At 41.0% G+C, this 17,137-nt stretch overlaps 1 protein-coding gene across 2 annotated transcripts in view; it reads left to right on the top strand.

Annotated features, from left to right (window-relative positions):
* The window catches only part of rab6a (RAB6A, member RAS oncogene family), a 57,921-nt gene extending 42,313 nt beyond the window's left edge, over positions 1-15,608 (top strand). The window contains exons 3-8 of one of the 2 annotated variants that reach the window (XM_042333908.1): positions 162-215; positions 1,517-1,622; positions 5,761-5,872; positions 10,376-10,469; positions 12,128-12,194; positions 13,355-15,608. In XM_042333908.1, the coding sequence (XP_042189842.1) occupies positions 162-215; positions 1,517-1,622; positions 5,761-5,872; positions 10,376-10,469; positions 12,128-12,194; positions 13,355-13,419 (498 nt within the window). In that variant the 3' untranslated portion in view covers positions 13,420-15,608. Of the gene's footprint in view, positions 1-161; positions 216-1,516; positions 1,623-1,709; positions 1,816-5,760; positions 5,873-10,375; positions 10,470-12,127; positions 12,195-13,354 lie in introns of both variants that reach the window. The other variant, XM_042333907.1, reaches the window with a different exon arrangement.
* Positions 15,609-17,137: the final 1,529 nt, after the last annotated feature.

Raw genomic sequence — 17,137 nt, 5'->3', positions numbered from 1 at the left:
CCAGCTTCAGTGTCTGTTTCACTATCCAGGGAATTGTGTCTAAGGGTGCTACAAACCTGAGGAATATCCTACTGCAATTATAACATGTGAAACAGGTGTTATGAAGGTTATTTTACTGTGGATTAATTACAATACACTGTATGTTTTGATTTTCCCCACAGGCAACAATTGGCATAGACTTTTTGTCAAAAACTATGTATTTGGAAGATCGAACAGTGAGTAATTTACAAATATTAATTTCTTGGTTCTTTGAATTTATAATAATTTGATGAAGCTGTTCTGTGTTCCTGTTAAATATTCTGTAAAATGACGACACAAGGATCCAGGAACTGTTTTAAATCCTTCCATGTAGTGTGATTAAAATAAGTGTACGAGACTAAGATCCAAGTATAGCATGAACAATGATTCTTTAATCTCTGAGAGGAATCTTGTCTCCTTATAGTGGTAATCCTTTCTATTGAATCCTGGTAACATTAGTTGATACTGACAGTGAATTACATGCACCCTAGTTTCAACAGTAGCTTACATTTATATTGTGCGCCTCACCCTGGGTAGCGTCTCAGAGCGCTTAGGTGAAGGAGCTTGACGCTGAGCCATGAAGAAAAAGGAGGTGACCGTAGTCGTGGTTGAAGATGAAGGTCTTCAGGTATGATCCGAAGACTGACAAGGGGTGGGGTAAGGCGGAAAAATTGAGGCAGAGAGTTTCAGGATCTTGAGGCGTAGCTGAAAGCTCTGCTGATGGTGGAAAGGAGGGTACAAGGAGCCAACTAGTGAAGGGGGAAGGTAGTGGAGTGGCATGAAGCAAGTCAGACTCAGTAGAGCCTTTATGCCCATTCCTCTAAATGAGCTGATATAGGGAGAGTTTGTCTTAAGCCTTAGACCAGGGTGGTCCAATCTTTTGGCTGCTGAGGGCCGGATGCCCTATTTGAGAAACGTCCACCACCCGCATAAGCAATATTTTTGTGTTTCTATTCCAGAAACATAACAACATATACGGGTTATGGAGGGAGAGGGTGGGCAAGATGAAATGGAGGGAGGGATGCTGGAGGAAATCGGCCCATAGGCCGCCAGTTGGACCACCCTGCCTCAGATATATTTTAACCTGGAACACCATCTATACATTCATCAAGTGTTCAGCTCAGAGTGATGGGGATCTTTATGCTATGCTTGAGCTGGTCGTAAATATTTCAGTATGAGAATTCCCACTATTGCAAATGTGTACTGTGGTCTGAATGGTAATTTGATTACAATTTGACATTTCGTTACCTTTGTGAATTAGGCTCTGATATGAAGCTCCAACATCAAAACTGAGATGGAGATGGCCCAAAGCTTTCTGGCCCTTGATGTGACTGCCATTTTCTTAGATGGCAACAGTATTGATACTTACAGTTTGATCCTTAAGCTTTCAGTTCTTGCACGAGAACCAGTTTTTTTTTCTATTTTCTTTTTCCTTCGCTCATTGTATTATTTGTCATCGGCCTGTGTTGTGTTTTGATTTTCTTTCCCCATTCTGCAGGTACGGCTTCAGCTCTGGGACACTGCAGGCCAAGAGCGTTTCCGTAGCCTCATTCCCAGTTACATCCGTGATTCAGCTGCAGCTGTAGTAGTTTACGATATCACAAGTAGGTATTCGAAGCTTTGGTGATGAAAAGGGAACAGCCCTTGATCTTATCCTTCCCTTCTCTTGCTGTTATTTGCCTGATGGCTAGGTGCGGTTGCAGTTATGGGACACAGCAGGTCAGGAGCGGTTCAGAAGCTTGATTCCTAGCTACATTCGTGACTCTACTGTTGCTGTTGTTGTCTATGATATCACAAGTGAGTGAGGCCTTTTCCTGATCTAATACTGGCTTCTAATAGGCATTTGCATCCCTTTTATTCACCTGATAACCTGTCCTTACCCTGTGGGTCTCTGGTGAAAATCTGTTTGTGTTTCCAGTGACCATATTCATTTTCCTCCTATCTTGATATACTTCATTATCGTTAATGGATTTGAATGCCAGGAAAACGTTCTTACCATTTTCAGATAAAATAATTGATTTTAGTTGAATTTGAAGAACAATAAATTTGGTTTAATTGGACATATTAAATCTTATTAAACTGATTAACTGCATGCATAACATAGCTACATTCTCCAAACGACCTCAAATTCGAGTTGATGCCAAAACACTTGATGCCAAGTCATTCATTGACTTTGTAAATTAGTTCCCAGAGTAATATAATTAGCATTAATAAATCTGCTCAAACGTTGGAAACTGATTGTAGTATTAGGGTGATGAGAAAGGTGATCTTTCTGTTTTGCTATGTTACTGTTATGTGGTCAATTAAGTCAATATTTTTCTGGGACATTTGAATTTTCTTGAAAACGTGCTAAAACATCTACTCTAGTGTTTTCCCTCAAAATACTGTTTCCTGCATTTTATATTTATTTTTCTCCACCATTCTTTCAGTCTTATCCCCAGTAAATTAAGGTAGATTGAGCAAGACTATTCAGTAACTTGACTTAAGTGGTTCAATTAAATAACCTGGTTTAACAAAGTTCATCTTCCATGTAGGATCATCCAGTCTATTGCTTTTTTCTTTCTAACCTATCGTGGCTAAATGTTGCCATTCACTAAAGATTCAGTGGTCTTATTATCTGTACCTCAGATCTGAGAGTTAAGAACGCGGAACAGAATGAGGCTTTGAATTGGCAAAGGCTGCTAATTGTACTGTCATTGCCTTAAATGGGCTGATGTTAAGTGATCTCCCCTGTGGTGACTACAATATCCCATTTGTACATGGAAGCCTAACTGAACAAAGAATAAGACATACAAGCAAAAGATAATGAAACTTATAATAATAATAATAATGATCCTTGCTTTTGATATAGTGCTTTTCACGTCTTCTAGACGTCTCAAAGCGCTTCACAGAATATACTGAAAAGTGAATTGACTGTATATTTTGTGGGCGAAATATGCAAGGCATAAAAATAAATGTTATTCTAGTTACACCTGGCATTAAAATATTTTCATGTTTTGTGTACAATGCAAGGAAATTTAATGTACAGTAGTTTAAGAATCTGATGTTACGATATATCATTGTTTGTTTATTTGACCAGAGGTGGATTGAAGCTCCCCCTCTGCTTCACTCTAAATAACCACCATCCACAAATCAAACATCTTAGAGTACCTGTTACTGCACCAGTCTCGCACCAAGCTCTCTCTGACTGTTGTTGTCAATCTGTGGTGGAATTGAATTTTACACCAAACAAGCAAAGAACTAAATTGTGACTTTCTACATTCATTTTGCATAGCAGAAACTTTCACCCACTGGTGTGAAGTGGAATTGTCCCTAGCTCTCAGAGCTAACAGGACCATTCCCACTCACTGTGTACAATTGTGTTCACAGATTAGGTGAATGCTCTGAATAATCCAAATCATTTCTTGGTCAACCCGAAACACAATGGTTTTCATTAAAGGCCTGGTACCATATAAAGACGTGTTTTGCATGTTGACCGTGCGATGTATAAATGTTATTGTTGTGTTAAGAGCGTGTGCATGTGAATTCGATTCAAAGCTAAACTTATCCTGGAAAACTAAATGTACTAAATTGAATCCAGAATGAAACGGAACAGATCACTGAAGCGGAAGTAAATTTTTGGGAGTACTCTTTCTTCAAAGAACCCCTCCACCCCAATCTGAATGGGGAAATCCTCTTGTTCCAGGCATTCACCAGAACTTGACTGCTTTCCTACTAGGCTACTCTAGTGACATTACTAATTGTGAACAGAACTGTACAGAGGCATTCCTTTTAATTGAACATAATGAGCAAGATTTGAGGCTGGCTTGGAAGCCAATCTAAACCTGCTTAATGTCAGAAAATCACAGTGTCAAATAATATACAGTGTTACACACCTGGTACAGGGTTTATCAGGGCTGGGCAGCTCTATAGGTTGTTTGTCAACCACAATCCTATGTGCCAATTGCCAATGAAAGTGAAGTTGTTCTGAGGCATTAATGGCAACTACCATTAATGTCACTAACTGAGCAGGAGAAGGTACATCAGATATCCTTATAACAAAGATTTCTCATATCTAATTTTCCTATAGCTAATGGGAGTTCTATGACCTGAAACTTTAACTTAAATATATGTTCCTCATCAGCATGTTCTAGAGTTTCTCTGGAATCCTCTACCTTATTTTATTTGAAGGAGGGCAACATCATAAGATACACTGACCTGTCTTGAGGGTTAGTGAGAGAAAAAAAAATTATTTGCTGAATGGGCTTTTACTTTACAAAAAACAATTGATTGCACCTTTTTCTGTAGGGCCTCATTCCCAGCTGAGTGACTTGTGAGTGAACCAGTGATGTTCCTTGCTAGGTGCCATTACACAGTCTGAAATGTTAACAAAATGAAAATCATACCACGTTATGGCTAGTACGGAACTGAATGCTTCTCCATGATCGATCCTCAGCTCCTAGCTTCCTTCTTCTACTCAAAACAGAAAATGACAGTGGTTCTGGGATGAGAGACTAAAGCCATTATCTTATTCTACATTCAGACCAGGAAATGGCATGAAGGTGGTGACACAAAGAAGATTGGGTATTTTTCCCCCACAAATAACTAGCCCTTAAGATGTTATCCTGGAGTAGAACTCAAAATACCAAAAAGCCCTCTGCATTCATAAATTGTTAAATGTTTGCATGATCGAACAGCGTGTACGTGAATTCAATGCTTCTTGCAGTTTGCATGTCTGTAAATGTTTCAGAGTATAAAAACATTTCAAAGAATATTTTTTCTTAAATTCTCTTCCTCCATGCCTTTACACTGGCACTATTAAACACTCAATTTATGTGACCCACAGGTCTAATTTGATTTTCCTCCATACTTAGGAAGGGGAAGAGACACATTGCACTGTAATTCTTTGCCTTCAAGAAGTTGTCCTTGAAAGGGCACTTTGCACACAGCAATTGTATCATCTTCATGAATGCAGCCTTTATTATCAATCAAAGCAGATGGCTAGACCCCTGCTCAAGCCCAGACAAGATTCTGTTTTGAGTCCCAGCTGAGTGTGGCACATGCCTGGGCTTTGGTTGATCAGTGCCAACATTTCTCTTGTAAGAGAGCAGATTTCAATCAGGAACCATTTTATAAAGGGATTTCCTTAGGGAGTTTCTGCATGTCCTTGGCTATTGAAAGAATGTCTTAGAATACAGTGCTTAACATGGCTGTAGTTCTCTCCCTCCATCTACAGTACCAACTATGTTTCAGGGCTATTCTTTACTGTCATGGGTATTGGGGCAACCTTTGCATCACTCAAAGGGCACATTTTTTGACACTCACTTGATTATAGATGCATTTCTATGGAGGCTGCCCCTCTCTGCCCCTTTCTCTCTGATGAAGGTGGTTGAGTGTGTATAGCTGGGTTTTAATATGAGATGAATTAGTGATTGCAGAGATCTGCATTGCCAATAGTTCTATACTCATCAAGTTTGTGTTGATGCTTTGACTCTTTAGGACAGCCTCTCTCTCAGGAAAGGGACATTAAAGGAGAAAGTGGATATTTGCACAATTAATTAAACTACCCTTGGCAGATGCCTGAAGTTGGTTCTGTGCCTAACTGATAAGTAATAAAAGAATGCAAAAGTGGATTAATATCTTTAATCGTGTACTTCATCCAAAATGTCTAGGGCAATCTTTACCAATTCAGGAAATATTTTGGTACTTTGAAATTTGAATGCCAAATTGTACCTGACGCTCATTCTGTTTAAAAAAATAAAGATGTAAACTCCTTCCAACAAACGACAAAATGGATTGATGATGTCCGAACAGAGAGAGGAAGTGATGTCATCATCATGCTTGTGGGAAATAAGACAGACCTTGCGGATAAAAGGTAAGATCTTTAATAATGTTACATTTAAAGGCAGAAGGTAAATGTCTCGGGTCAACATAGTGTTGACCAATTTTATCATTCATTCTCTTGAAATCATAGAATCTTATTGTACAGAAGGCCTTTCGTCCCATTGTGCCTGTGCTGGCTCTTTGAGCTACCAATTTGTCCCACTCCCCCGCTCTTCCCCATAACCTTTCAAGTCTATATCCAATAAATAAACAAATTGGTAAAAGTTCATACCTTAAGTTAACCTCTATCCTGGTATCTTCCAGTTGCACTGAAAAGTCACGTGCTAAGCTTTGAGCAGCCCATCTGCCTTTTGTCTACTGTGAACTCCAAAAGTATTTATAACTGTATAACCGTCAATAAGCACAATGCCTTGTTAGGTTTGCGCTAAATGTGGCATGTTGATTCCTTAAATTTTAAAAATTTTAAATTTTAAAATTTAAAAAAAATTGAACTGCAGCAAAACTGCATTCATGACAAGAACACAAATCATCTCTGCAATATTTTTAAAAAAATTATAGTTAAAAGCTTTACTCATCTGAAACTTAACAGGCAAGTTGGCTGTTGCTTTTGCCCACAAAGTAATCAATACACTTTATAGTATATCCCGTGAAACACTTTGAGACGTCTCGATGATGTGGTAATGCGCTATATCGATTGCAAAGATTATTATTTTGTTTAAAGTTAAGGAAATCTGTACCATGGAACTTTAGAAGTTTATAGCACAGAAAGCTATCGTGCCAATGCTAGTTCTTTGACCGAGCTATCCATTCAGTCCCATTTATCAGCCTTTTCTTCATTCTCTTGCAAATTATTACCTTTTAGATAATTATCTAGTTCCTTCTTAACTCCCCACCTCCACAACATCGCCTGGCTCCGTCACTGTTTCACACCACAGGCCATCAAAACCCTCATACGCACATTCATAACATCCAGGCTTGACTATGCAAACTCCCTGCTTGTCGGCCTCCCCAACTCCCCACTCCATAGGCTGCAGATCATCCAGAGCTCTGCAGCCCGTGTCATCTCCCGGACCAGGCACCATGCGCTAAATCAGCCCATCCTTGCCAGACTCCACTGGCTTCCCATCACACAGAGGATTCAGTTCAAGATCCTGGTCCTCACCTTCAAAGCCCTCCGTGGCTTCGCTCCCTGCCCCACCTCTGCGACCTCCTAACCCCCTACCAATCTGTCCACTCCCTCCGCTCAGCGGGCTCCGGCCTGCTTCACGTCCCCCGTCTCGCCCACCCCATCATTGGCTGGCGGGTCTTCAGCCACTCTGCCCCCACCTTCTGGAACTCTTCGGCTCCCTCCCTTGCCTCCTTCCAAGACCCATCTCAAGACCCTCCTCTTCGACAGTGCTTTCGATCACCCTCCTTCCGCACCTCCACCCTCCTCAATCCCCGAAACACTGACTGTCCAGCACCTTGGGACGTCCTCCCGACGTGAAAGGCGCTATACAAATGTAATTTTGTTGTTGTTAAAAGCTTATATAGATTCTGCTTCAATCACTGCACCCAGCAGGGCATTTCGTATCCTAACAACTCAGTGTTTTAAAAACAATTCTAATCTGCCTCTTTTTTACCTTGCTAACTATTAAGTTGATGCCCTTCAGTCAATGGCTCACTGACCAGTGCAAATAATTTATCCCTATCAAAATGCCTCAAAATTTTAAAGACCTCTATAAAATCTTCCTTCAGTCTTCTCTGGTTGAATGAAAATAGGCAAATTTTCCAACTTTAAGCAGTAACAATTTACATTTATATTGGTGCCTTTCATGTCTAGTCATAGGGCAAGTTACTCATCCTTGGTTTCATCCAAGTAAATATCTATACTCGCAATGGCCCTGACATTCCACAACAACAACAACAAGATTCCATTTATAAAACGCCTTTCACGTCAGGAGGACGTCCCAAGGCGCTGCACAGTTGGGTCATGACCCGAGCAGGGGGGAAATGGTCAGGGTGACGGGAGGGAAGGGAGGGAGCGAGGAGGGGGGAAATGGTCAGGGTGAGGGGAGGGAGCGAGGAGGGGGGAAATGGTCAGGGTGAGGGGAGGGATGGGAGGGAGCGAGAAGGGGGAAGAGAGTCGAGAGGGGAGCTGAAGGCTCGGTCAAAGAGAAAGGTTTTGAGACCGGCCTTGAAGGAGGAGAGGGAGGAAGCGGCGAAGGCACTGGGGGATAGAGTTCCAGAGCCTCGGGGCTGAGAGGCTGAAGGCCTGACCACCAATGGTAGGGCGATTGGGGCGGGGGACGTGGAGCAGACCGGAGCCGGAGGAATGGAGGGTACGGGCAGGTAGGTAGGGGGATAGTAGGTTGGAGAGGTAGGAGGGAGCAAGGCCGTGAATGGCCTTGTAGGTGAGGATGAGGATCTTGAAATCAATCCTCTGGGGGATGGGGAGCCAGTGGAGGCGAGCGAGGGTGGGAGTGATGTGGTCGTGAAGCCTGGTGCGGGACAGTACACAAGCTGCAGAGTTCTGAATGACCTGCAGGGTGGAGGGAGGTGGCGGGAAGGCCGACGAGGAGAGAGTTCCCATAGTCCAGCCTTGAGGTGACAAAGGCGTGGACCAGGGTTTCAGCAGCGTGAGGGGTGAGGTAATGGCGTAGTCTGGCGATGTTCCGGAGGTGATGGAAGGCGGTGCCAGTTGTGGTGCGGATGTGAGGGAGAAAGGACAGCTCAGGGTCGAACAAAGTAAGGTGACGAAAACTGGACACATTATATTCTAACTGCAGTCTTAACTGTATAAATCTATGATTTATAGAGGTTAAGCATTGCTTCTAAAGTGATGATCCTGAGGGAAGCTGGGGAAGAAATAATGTTTTTTCTGACTATTTCCAATGTTCTAAAATATATCAGAGATTTGGAAGGAGACAAATGTCATAGCCCTCTTGAAAAAAGGAGACCAAGATAAACTAGGAAATTGTAGTTTCATTTCAGTTGGTGAACAACTGGAGTATATAATGTGGATTTGTGTTAATTAGATTACTAAGCACTCAGAGAAGCTCAAGATAACCGTTGTCTACAAAATTCATTCGCTGAATTTCACAGTAATTCTGAAGCGCCTTGAGATGACCTCCTGACATGAAAGACACTACATGAAATTCAAGTATTAAAATTATACCAAATTCAGTTTAATTTTTCTTAAATTTCTCACTCATCATAATATGAACTCCCTCATCTGTCTAGATCCCTGCTGATCCACTTGTTCCAACTGTATATGAGACATGCCCTAGTTTTGCTGTTTAAGGGTCTTGTTGCTTGTACCCAGCATATTAATTGCGTTTGTAGGGGTTGAGGAATTTGCTTTCTCCAGGTCTGGGCACATGTGATAAGATAAATATTGAAAATACCATGAAATTAAGCCCAGTGTATATCAACCATCAAATCTCAAAACGAATTAAAGTTTTAGTAATTTTAATGTACTTAAGGTGAAGCTGTCAATTGTCAAAAGCACCTTAGATGTAGATAGACCACTGATGAGAATTACTTTAAAATGTTATTCCAATATTCTACAACCCCAAGAATTTTCTTGGTTCATTAAATCATGCTGTAACCTTTCTTTAATCTCTGGAGTAAGAGATTAATTTTGAGAGCCTGCTGCAGTCCCTTCAGATCAATTGAAATCTGCTTAATCCTTGAGAAGGTCAGTTTCACACAAAAGGCTTTGGACTAGATGTAAGATTGTGATGGAAATGTGAAGATTCTAGTGTAGAACGCAACAAGGAAACTTGAAGGATAGCAGTCAAAGACACAATTTGAAATCTCCTGCAATGGAGGTAATATTTGTATAGCAATGTATCAGAACAGATCGTGCCCTTAAAACTTGCTTTTGCATGAGGTGATATTTAACTTTTGGCTAAGTACTCATTGATTTGTTTGGAGGTCAAGAAGAATGTGAGTCGAAGACCTTAGGCATTGAAGATTCGATTAATATTTTTAAGGTTTGACTAATGGATTTCCAGGATGTCAAAACCAAAACACTGGCTTGCATAAATGTCACCCGCTTCATCTTGATGAGAGAAATGATACCTTTGCTGTAAAGCTTGAGCAAACAAAACTGGTGAGCTGAAGCAACTTTCTGAGAATATCAGAGTATTTTCTGTGGTGTGAATTGAAGTGCTTCAGTTCAGGTGACATGGAGAGTGTTAAATAATAATATTTCTTACATTAGGTGTAGCGCCTTTCACGTTGGTAGGACGTTCCAAAGTGCTTCACAGGATGCTCCGTAAAGTGTGCTGACTGTTTTGTGGTTGAACATAGCATCCAGTTTGTGTTATTATTGGCCGGCCAGGACACTGGGAGTCCATTGTTTTTTTGAATCGTGAAATAGGATCTTTAAGGTCCACCTAAACAAGCAGACATTGGGGTCTTGATGTAAGAGATCTTGGTTTAACATCTTGTTCACAGGCTTCATAGGATGTATTGTAAAATGATGTAATTGTGTGTTTTGTGGGTGACTTGTTATTAATTGGATTATTAATCATTTTATCTGCCACAGGCAAGTTGCTATCGAGGAAGGAGAAAGAAAAGCCAAAGAACTGAATGTAATGTTTATTGAAACTAGTGCTAAAGCAGGCTACAATGTAAAACAGGTGAGTCAGCAAAGAAGATTGTGAGATTTGCATGATTTTGTTGGTGGTGCAGTGGGGGATTAGAAATCTAAATCCAGATCCCACTACCAGGTAGTTTATTAAAAAAAGCAACATAATTTCTTCCTGCTTGATTGTGATCAATGAGAAGAAACCCGTAATCTAATTTGTTCCCCAGCCTAATTTCCTTAAGTGCTTTGTGGTGTTTACTTGCATATAGAGATTCAGTTTCCACTTGTAAAGTGTAATCTTGATCAGATCGTGCTAAACGTAGTTTAAAGGCAGTGATGTTTGAATCCATGTGTGTTGAAATCGATGGAAAGAAAACAATAAAATAAAAAGTGAACAGAGAGCAGGAGAATTGAGTGTTCAGTTTATTGGAACGGGTGCAAAGCCAAGGTACAATGTAGAGCAGGTAGAGATTACTATATCTAGTTTTCCGATTCTACGCCCTTCATCTCTGGAATGTTCTCCCTCAACTTCCCTCTCTATCATGTAGTTCTGCCTTAAAATCTACCATGTCAACCGTGCCTATGGTCACTTCCACCTGCTTGGTGTCCGTCTGCACCACTCTAAAGTGCTCAGACCTCATTCGACATTAAGGGCACAAAGTGAAGGCCAGTTGTATATTCAAGGTGCACTCTGTACATTCAGGATTTGGATTCCTGACTAGATTTCTTTTGTCTGCCTCCCCTCCCCCCTTTCTACAGTATCTTCCCTTCTGTGGAGACTGATCCACCCTATTCATTATTTTCCATTATTTTACCCAATATAAATGTTGGACTAATGGGTCCATAATGGCTTGGGGTCAGATTTGTCATCCTTTAATGTAGGCCTTTCATAAACTCATCTCCTGTCCAATTATTTTTGCTGTTTTGAATTAAACTCTCGCAACATTAGCTGCTGCCTTGCAAATTTTCAATCCAATCTCCTTCAGAACCTTGGATTTATATGACCTGGCCCTGAGGATTTTTTACTTACTTGAACATGCACTGACTACACAGTTGTGGTTGTCTGACCCCAAGCTTGGATTTTAAGAAGCTATGGGTTGTAGGAGGAAGAGAATGTTTTGGATGATTTCCATTTGCTCTAGGATGAAGGACCTGGGCTGATGTGTGAATGAGTTATTTTCAAAATCTTACTTCTACACAATTTGCCATAATGATGCGCTGATGTAGAAATACCTCATTATAACTTAGTCTTAGTCCAGATCCAATAGTTCATTGGCTCCATTGTAAGGAAAGTGCAAACAAAGCTTGAATTCCAGGGCATCAGGACACCATTGATTATAGTGAACTATGAACAGGAGCACTTTTGATGTCCAATATGTGAAAGAAGCACTGCTCATTTCTCTTTCGCAAAGTGGTGAGCAGTTCAAGCGCCGTTTGGGAAGTGATGTTTAGTGGCTGAGTGCAAATAACAAGCATACACAGTACATAGGAAACGACATCCAACAATGACCAGATAAGCCAGAAGTCGGCTATTTAAGCACAAGAAGTTGGCTCATTGGATGCTGGTTGGTCCTGGCTTTCAGTTAGCACAAATCCTCTGTGAATTCACACTATAAGCGACACAATGCTCTACCACAGGGTCCGATAACTGGGCTCCCCTATAAGCTATTCAGAAGTTTTTGCTTTATGACGTACCTGTTCTTTCCTCAGCTTTTCCGACGTGTAGCTGCTGCCTTGCCTGGAATGGAAAGCACACAGGATAAAAGCCGAGAAGACAGTATCCTTTACTTCAGATTTAATTTTGCTGCTGATTAGTTGAAGCAGAATTCTATTTTGATTACCCTGGACAAAAGTTACAGAATGCTAGTTTAATGGTCGGAAATTTTCCTACTCATGCTTCCTTTACAGATCTGATATTTGTCGGAGATTATATATTTCTCCTCGTCAGGGAGGAGGCTGCACCTGGCGTAATCCTTTGGATTATATACGATTATCTTTATAATGTGCATGTCTCACACATGCAGAAACCCATCATCATGCTTAATTCAAAACACTGATTGCCCAGTGTCTTGGGACGTCCTCCCGATGTGAAAGGTTCGCTATACAAATGTAATTTGTACCCAAACCAGAGTTCAGCATATGTATTCCATCTATACATGGAAGTTTCCTTATGTCTGGAATGTGAATGTGAATGTCTTATGAATCGAATAACTCTCTCCCTGGTTGGATTATCTAAATCCAGACAGTACTAGGCACACATTGGCCTTGGGGATTCCAGAGCGTGTATTGGAGTCCTGCTGGAATTTCACCAGCTAACACTACATAATAATAATAATAATAATCCTTGCATTTGATATAGCAATTTTCACATCTTCTAGACGTCTCAAAGCGCTTCACAGAATATGCTGTAAAGTGAATTGACTGTATATTTGTGGGTGAAACGCGGCAGCCAATTGCACACAGCAATGTCCCACAAACAGTCGTGGATTGAAAATGACCAATTTATTGTTGTTTTGGAGGGATTATTATTAGGCTCTGTGTGGAGTAAGGAAACTTGCCCAAGGTTTCGCCCCCTGTCTGGAATTGAACCCAGGTGTCTCGCTTGCAAAGCGAGTGCTCTAACCACTGAGCTACAGGACTCACGTTTACCACTGAAAGCACTGGAAAGAATCCTGGTCTTCAGTGAATGGTCTGCCCCTCTCAAGTATTGCTGACTAGTGAGACTACCAGCTCTGACATCAGCTGTGCTTTGGGAGAGCTGTGGATCCAATAAACAATCTGAGTAATTAAAGTGGTAAAGGTCAGATTGCATTCCATTTTGGATCTTTGTCTACTCAGGAGGAAGTTCTTTGATTATCAAGTTGTGTTTGGAGAAAGAAAAGGTCTAAGCAACAACAGGTAAGCTATGATCAAAAATTCCTTAACATCTGACTTCAGTGATTGACATAAAACTGGAAAAGACCCAAGAACAACCGGTCAGTGAGGGAGGCTGCTCCTGCTAATACTGGCTCTGTAAGCCACTGCTTATCTGTCATTACCATCCACCACAGTGTGAATATTGGCTAGTAATCTTACCCTGTTGGTAAAGTATTGCAATTCATCATTGCTGGCTGTCTTGTAATTGATCTATTAGCTTCACAAGCACAAACGTGGAGAGAATGTCAGTGTCTTCATTGGAAATAAAAAAAACAAAAAAAATGAATTGCCAAAATTCCACTTGCATCAGTTTACTTTTAATCGGAAGACACATTTTGTTCTTTGCGTTGTATAATGTTGCACTTTTAAATGATGGAACTCTGTAACTGTTTTATGTGAAGGACAGTAAATGCAGATAACATCCGAATGCTAAGTGGCTTTGTGAGTGACTACATTATCTGAACAATGAGACACCAGTGAATTAGACCGTAATTGTTTTAAAGTAATGGATCAACAGTTGTGATCTATTGACAATATCTATTTCTCAAGGGTGCAAAGAGAACTGAGGAATTAATTTACACTTCGCACCATTTGCAACATTACAAAAAATAATTTTAACTGCAATTCCAGAGTGAGCGATGCAAACTCAAATTTATCATGTGCACAATTGAACAATATTGCAATTTTTTTATTTTTTCTGTTCCTATTCAGCACCTTCTGAGCCCATCTTTTATAGAAGAGGTTCTTTCAACTAAAATGGGAGTGGCTTTTTGAGAGATGTGCATTTTCAGATAACTCTGCACAATTTGCTCTGAAAATTTTCAATTTGAAATCAGAAGGAAAAAAAAACCCCAACAAACGAGTGTTTGTATGATGTGGAGTGAAAGTTCTCTGCTCACTTAACAAGCAACTTCTCCAGCTTACAAAGTATCATTTAAGCTGTGCGTATCGAAGGAAGAGAAACTTTCACATGCAGGACTTGTAAAATTATGCATCCTTTATGCCTTCTTTTGGTCTAGGGCTTCCATATTGGCTAGGCTTTTTGTAGTTATATATAGTTTTGTTAACCTACCTGGAATCAGATTAGCAATGTTATTTAACTGGATTGTTTAACTCCCCTGTTTAATTTATTCCATTGCTCAGTATTTTTGAACTTTTTTTAAGATTTAAAAATGCTTACAATTCGATTAGATTTTGTCATGTTCTTTGATTTTCCCCCCCACCACCACCACCACCCCTTTCATTTTGCGTAGAATTTTTTTCATTCTGACTTTGTTTCTGATCTCGAGTATTAAAGTGTGTTTAGGCAAAATGGTTGTGGGGCAGAGGAACTGTTTCCAGTTAACAGTGTACACACACCTATTCTGCGTTTTGCATTATTGGAGAAATTAGATCCATATGAAACTGTGCCGTGCCCTCCAGTTAGGATTTTCTGCATCCTTTTTAAGTGCCTACACCCCTAGAATTGTTTTAATAGGGCTGGAGGTACAGTTGGGTTTATTGTTGCTAAACATCATATAATTCTGCCTTACGTTTGGTGTGGCATACACAGGCATAGATAGTTTGCAGTCTTCATGAATTTGACTCCTGCACTCCTGGAAATGGCAGCCTTCCCCTGCAGACTCGAACTGTAATGTATTGTAAATTCTCGCTTATCCATTGTTAGGTTCTTTTTTCTCCCTCAATTTTGTTAATGAACTATTGTGTAAAACGGTGTGGCTTGGGTTTTTTGTTTGTTATTTTAATTTTATTGTTAAAAGTATGTTTTGTGAAAACACTTTCTCCTCGGAGAATGAGAAATTGAATTTAACACTAAATCACGTTGTCATGCAATTTTATTTCTGAAAATATTTAAATAATTATCCAAGCTTATCTGGTGAAGTTCTTTGACCAAACAAAAGCATGATGATTATCAGAGTTTCTTAGTACACTGACGATTAACGAGCTTGTGAACACCGTTTCGAGAGCAGCATTGTTTCTTTATGAAAGGAAACTCCTTTCACAAACTGAGCTCTCAAAGCTTCTGTGGTACAGTTTTGTGCAGTTTCAAAAAATGCTTGGTTTCTGACAAACTATGGCTTGTTCTCTGGCTTGACTGTTGTGTACCCATGCAACTGTTTATTCATTACTAAGTTTATGTATGTCTTGGTACCATGACACCCTTGAAATTACAAAAAAAGATTTTTGTCTTTGAACATCACTAGTACCTCAGCTCTGTTTGATAATGTACAAAAACCCAAAGCCTGAACAAAATAAACACCTGCCTATTCAAATAGTTAACTGTGTGTGTTGTCTTTCCAGTGGTCTGAGATGCATTATTTTTACAGATATAAATGTGGTTAGATTTTATGAATGGGATGTCCATTTGATATGTGTCTACCTTGCCAATAGTGCCAGATTAACCAGGTTTGTCAGGGCAATATATAATAAGTAGATCATATGGGGACAGGTAAAATGTTTCCATGTATACCTTGCTCTGCTGGCTGGCAATGTCAAGGATGGCCAGGATTAGTGTCTTAAGGTTTTTTTTAAAACATCAAATTAATGAAAGGAATTGACAGGTTAAATGGTGCTCAGTTCTTCCTATTAAAAAGGGATACTTGTCAAAGGAGCATTGCTTTCAAATTGGAATTAAGACTGTCAGAACTGAAGTCAGAAAGCATTTCTTCACACAACAACAAAATTACATTTATAGAGCGCCTTTCACATCGGGAGGACGTCCCAAAGCACTGAACAGTCAGGTGTCGGGGCCTGAGCGTGGGGTAGGGGTGAGGGAAGGCAGAGAGGTGGGAGGGAGGCGAAAGGCACGATCGAAGAGAAGGGTTTTGAGACCGGCCTTGAAGGAGGCGAGGGAGGCAGCGAGGCGAAGGGACCGTGGGATGGACTTCCAGAGTGTGGGGGCAGAGAGGCTGAAAGCCCGGCCAGCGGTGGTAGGGCGGGTCGGATAGGAGACATGGAGCAGACTGGAGCACTCCGAACGGAGGGAGCGGCCAGGTTGATATGGAGTCAGCAGGTCAGAGAGATAGGAGGGGGCAAGGCCTTGAAATTGAGGACGAAGATCTTGAACTCTATCCTCTGAGGGATGGGGAGCCAGTGGATTCAGGTGAAGGTGGGAGTGATGGGGTGGTGCGTGAGAGTACACGAGCTGCAGAGTTTTGGATGATCTGTAGCTTGTGAAGGGAAGAGTTGGGAAGGCCGATGAGGAGGGAGTTTCCGTAATTGAGCCTTGAGGTGATGAATGAGTGGGTGAGGGTTTCTGCAGCCTGAGGGGTGAGGCAGTGGCAGAGTCTGGCAATGTTGTGGAAAGGGTTGTGAATATTCTTGCCCAGAAAGTTGTCGAGATGGAATCATTGGGGATACTCTATTTAGAAGAGAGATAGATAAAGACTTGGTGGTGTGGCAAATAATAATAATCCTTGTATTTGATAGAGCACCTTTTCACACCTTTGAGACGCCTCAAAAGCTCTTCACAGAATATACTGTAAAGTGAATTGACTGTATATTCTTTGGGCGAAACGCAGCCGTCAGTCGTGCACAGCAGTCTCCCACAAACAGTCTTGGATTGAGTGACCAATTTTTTTATTACCCCTAGAAAGCAATCTGCCAATCGACTAACAACCAGGTTCCTACTTGCTGCTGGGTAAACCGAGGGGTGTGCACTAAGGAAACTTGCCTAAGGTTTCGCCCTGCCGGGCATCCCACCCAGGTCCTCTCGCTTGAGAGGCAAGTGCTATAACCACTGAGCTACAGGGCAAAAGGGTTAAATGGCCCATGTTTGTTTGCCAGTGTTCTTATGTCCATCTA

The sequence above is a fragment of the Callorhinchus milii genome, unplaced genomic scaffold (genome assembly GCF_018977255.1).
Source record: "Callorhinchus milii isolate IMCB2004 unplaced genomic scaffold, IMCB_Cmil_1.0 Scaffold4, whole genome shotgun sequence".
Lineage (NCBI taxonomy): Eukaryota > Metazoa > Chordata > Chondrichthyes > Chimaeriformes > Callorhinchidae > Callorhinchus > Callorhinchus milii.
The sequence above is the reverse complement of the archived record's forward strand: the minus strand, read 5'-3'. Positions and strand labels throughout refer to the sequence as shown.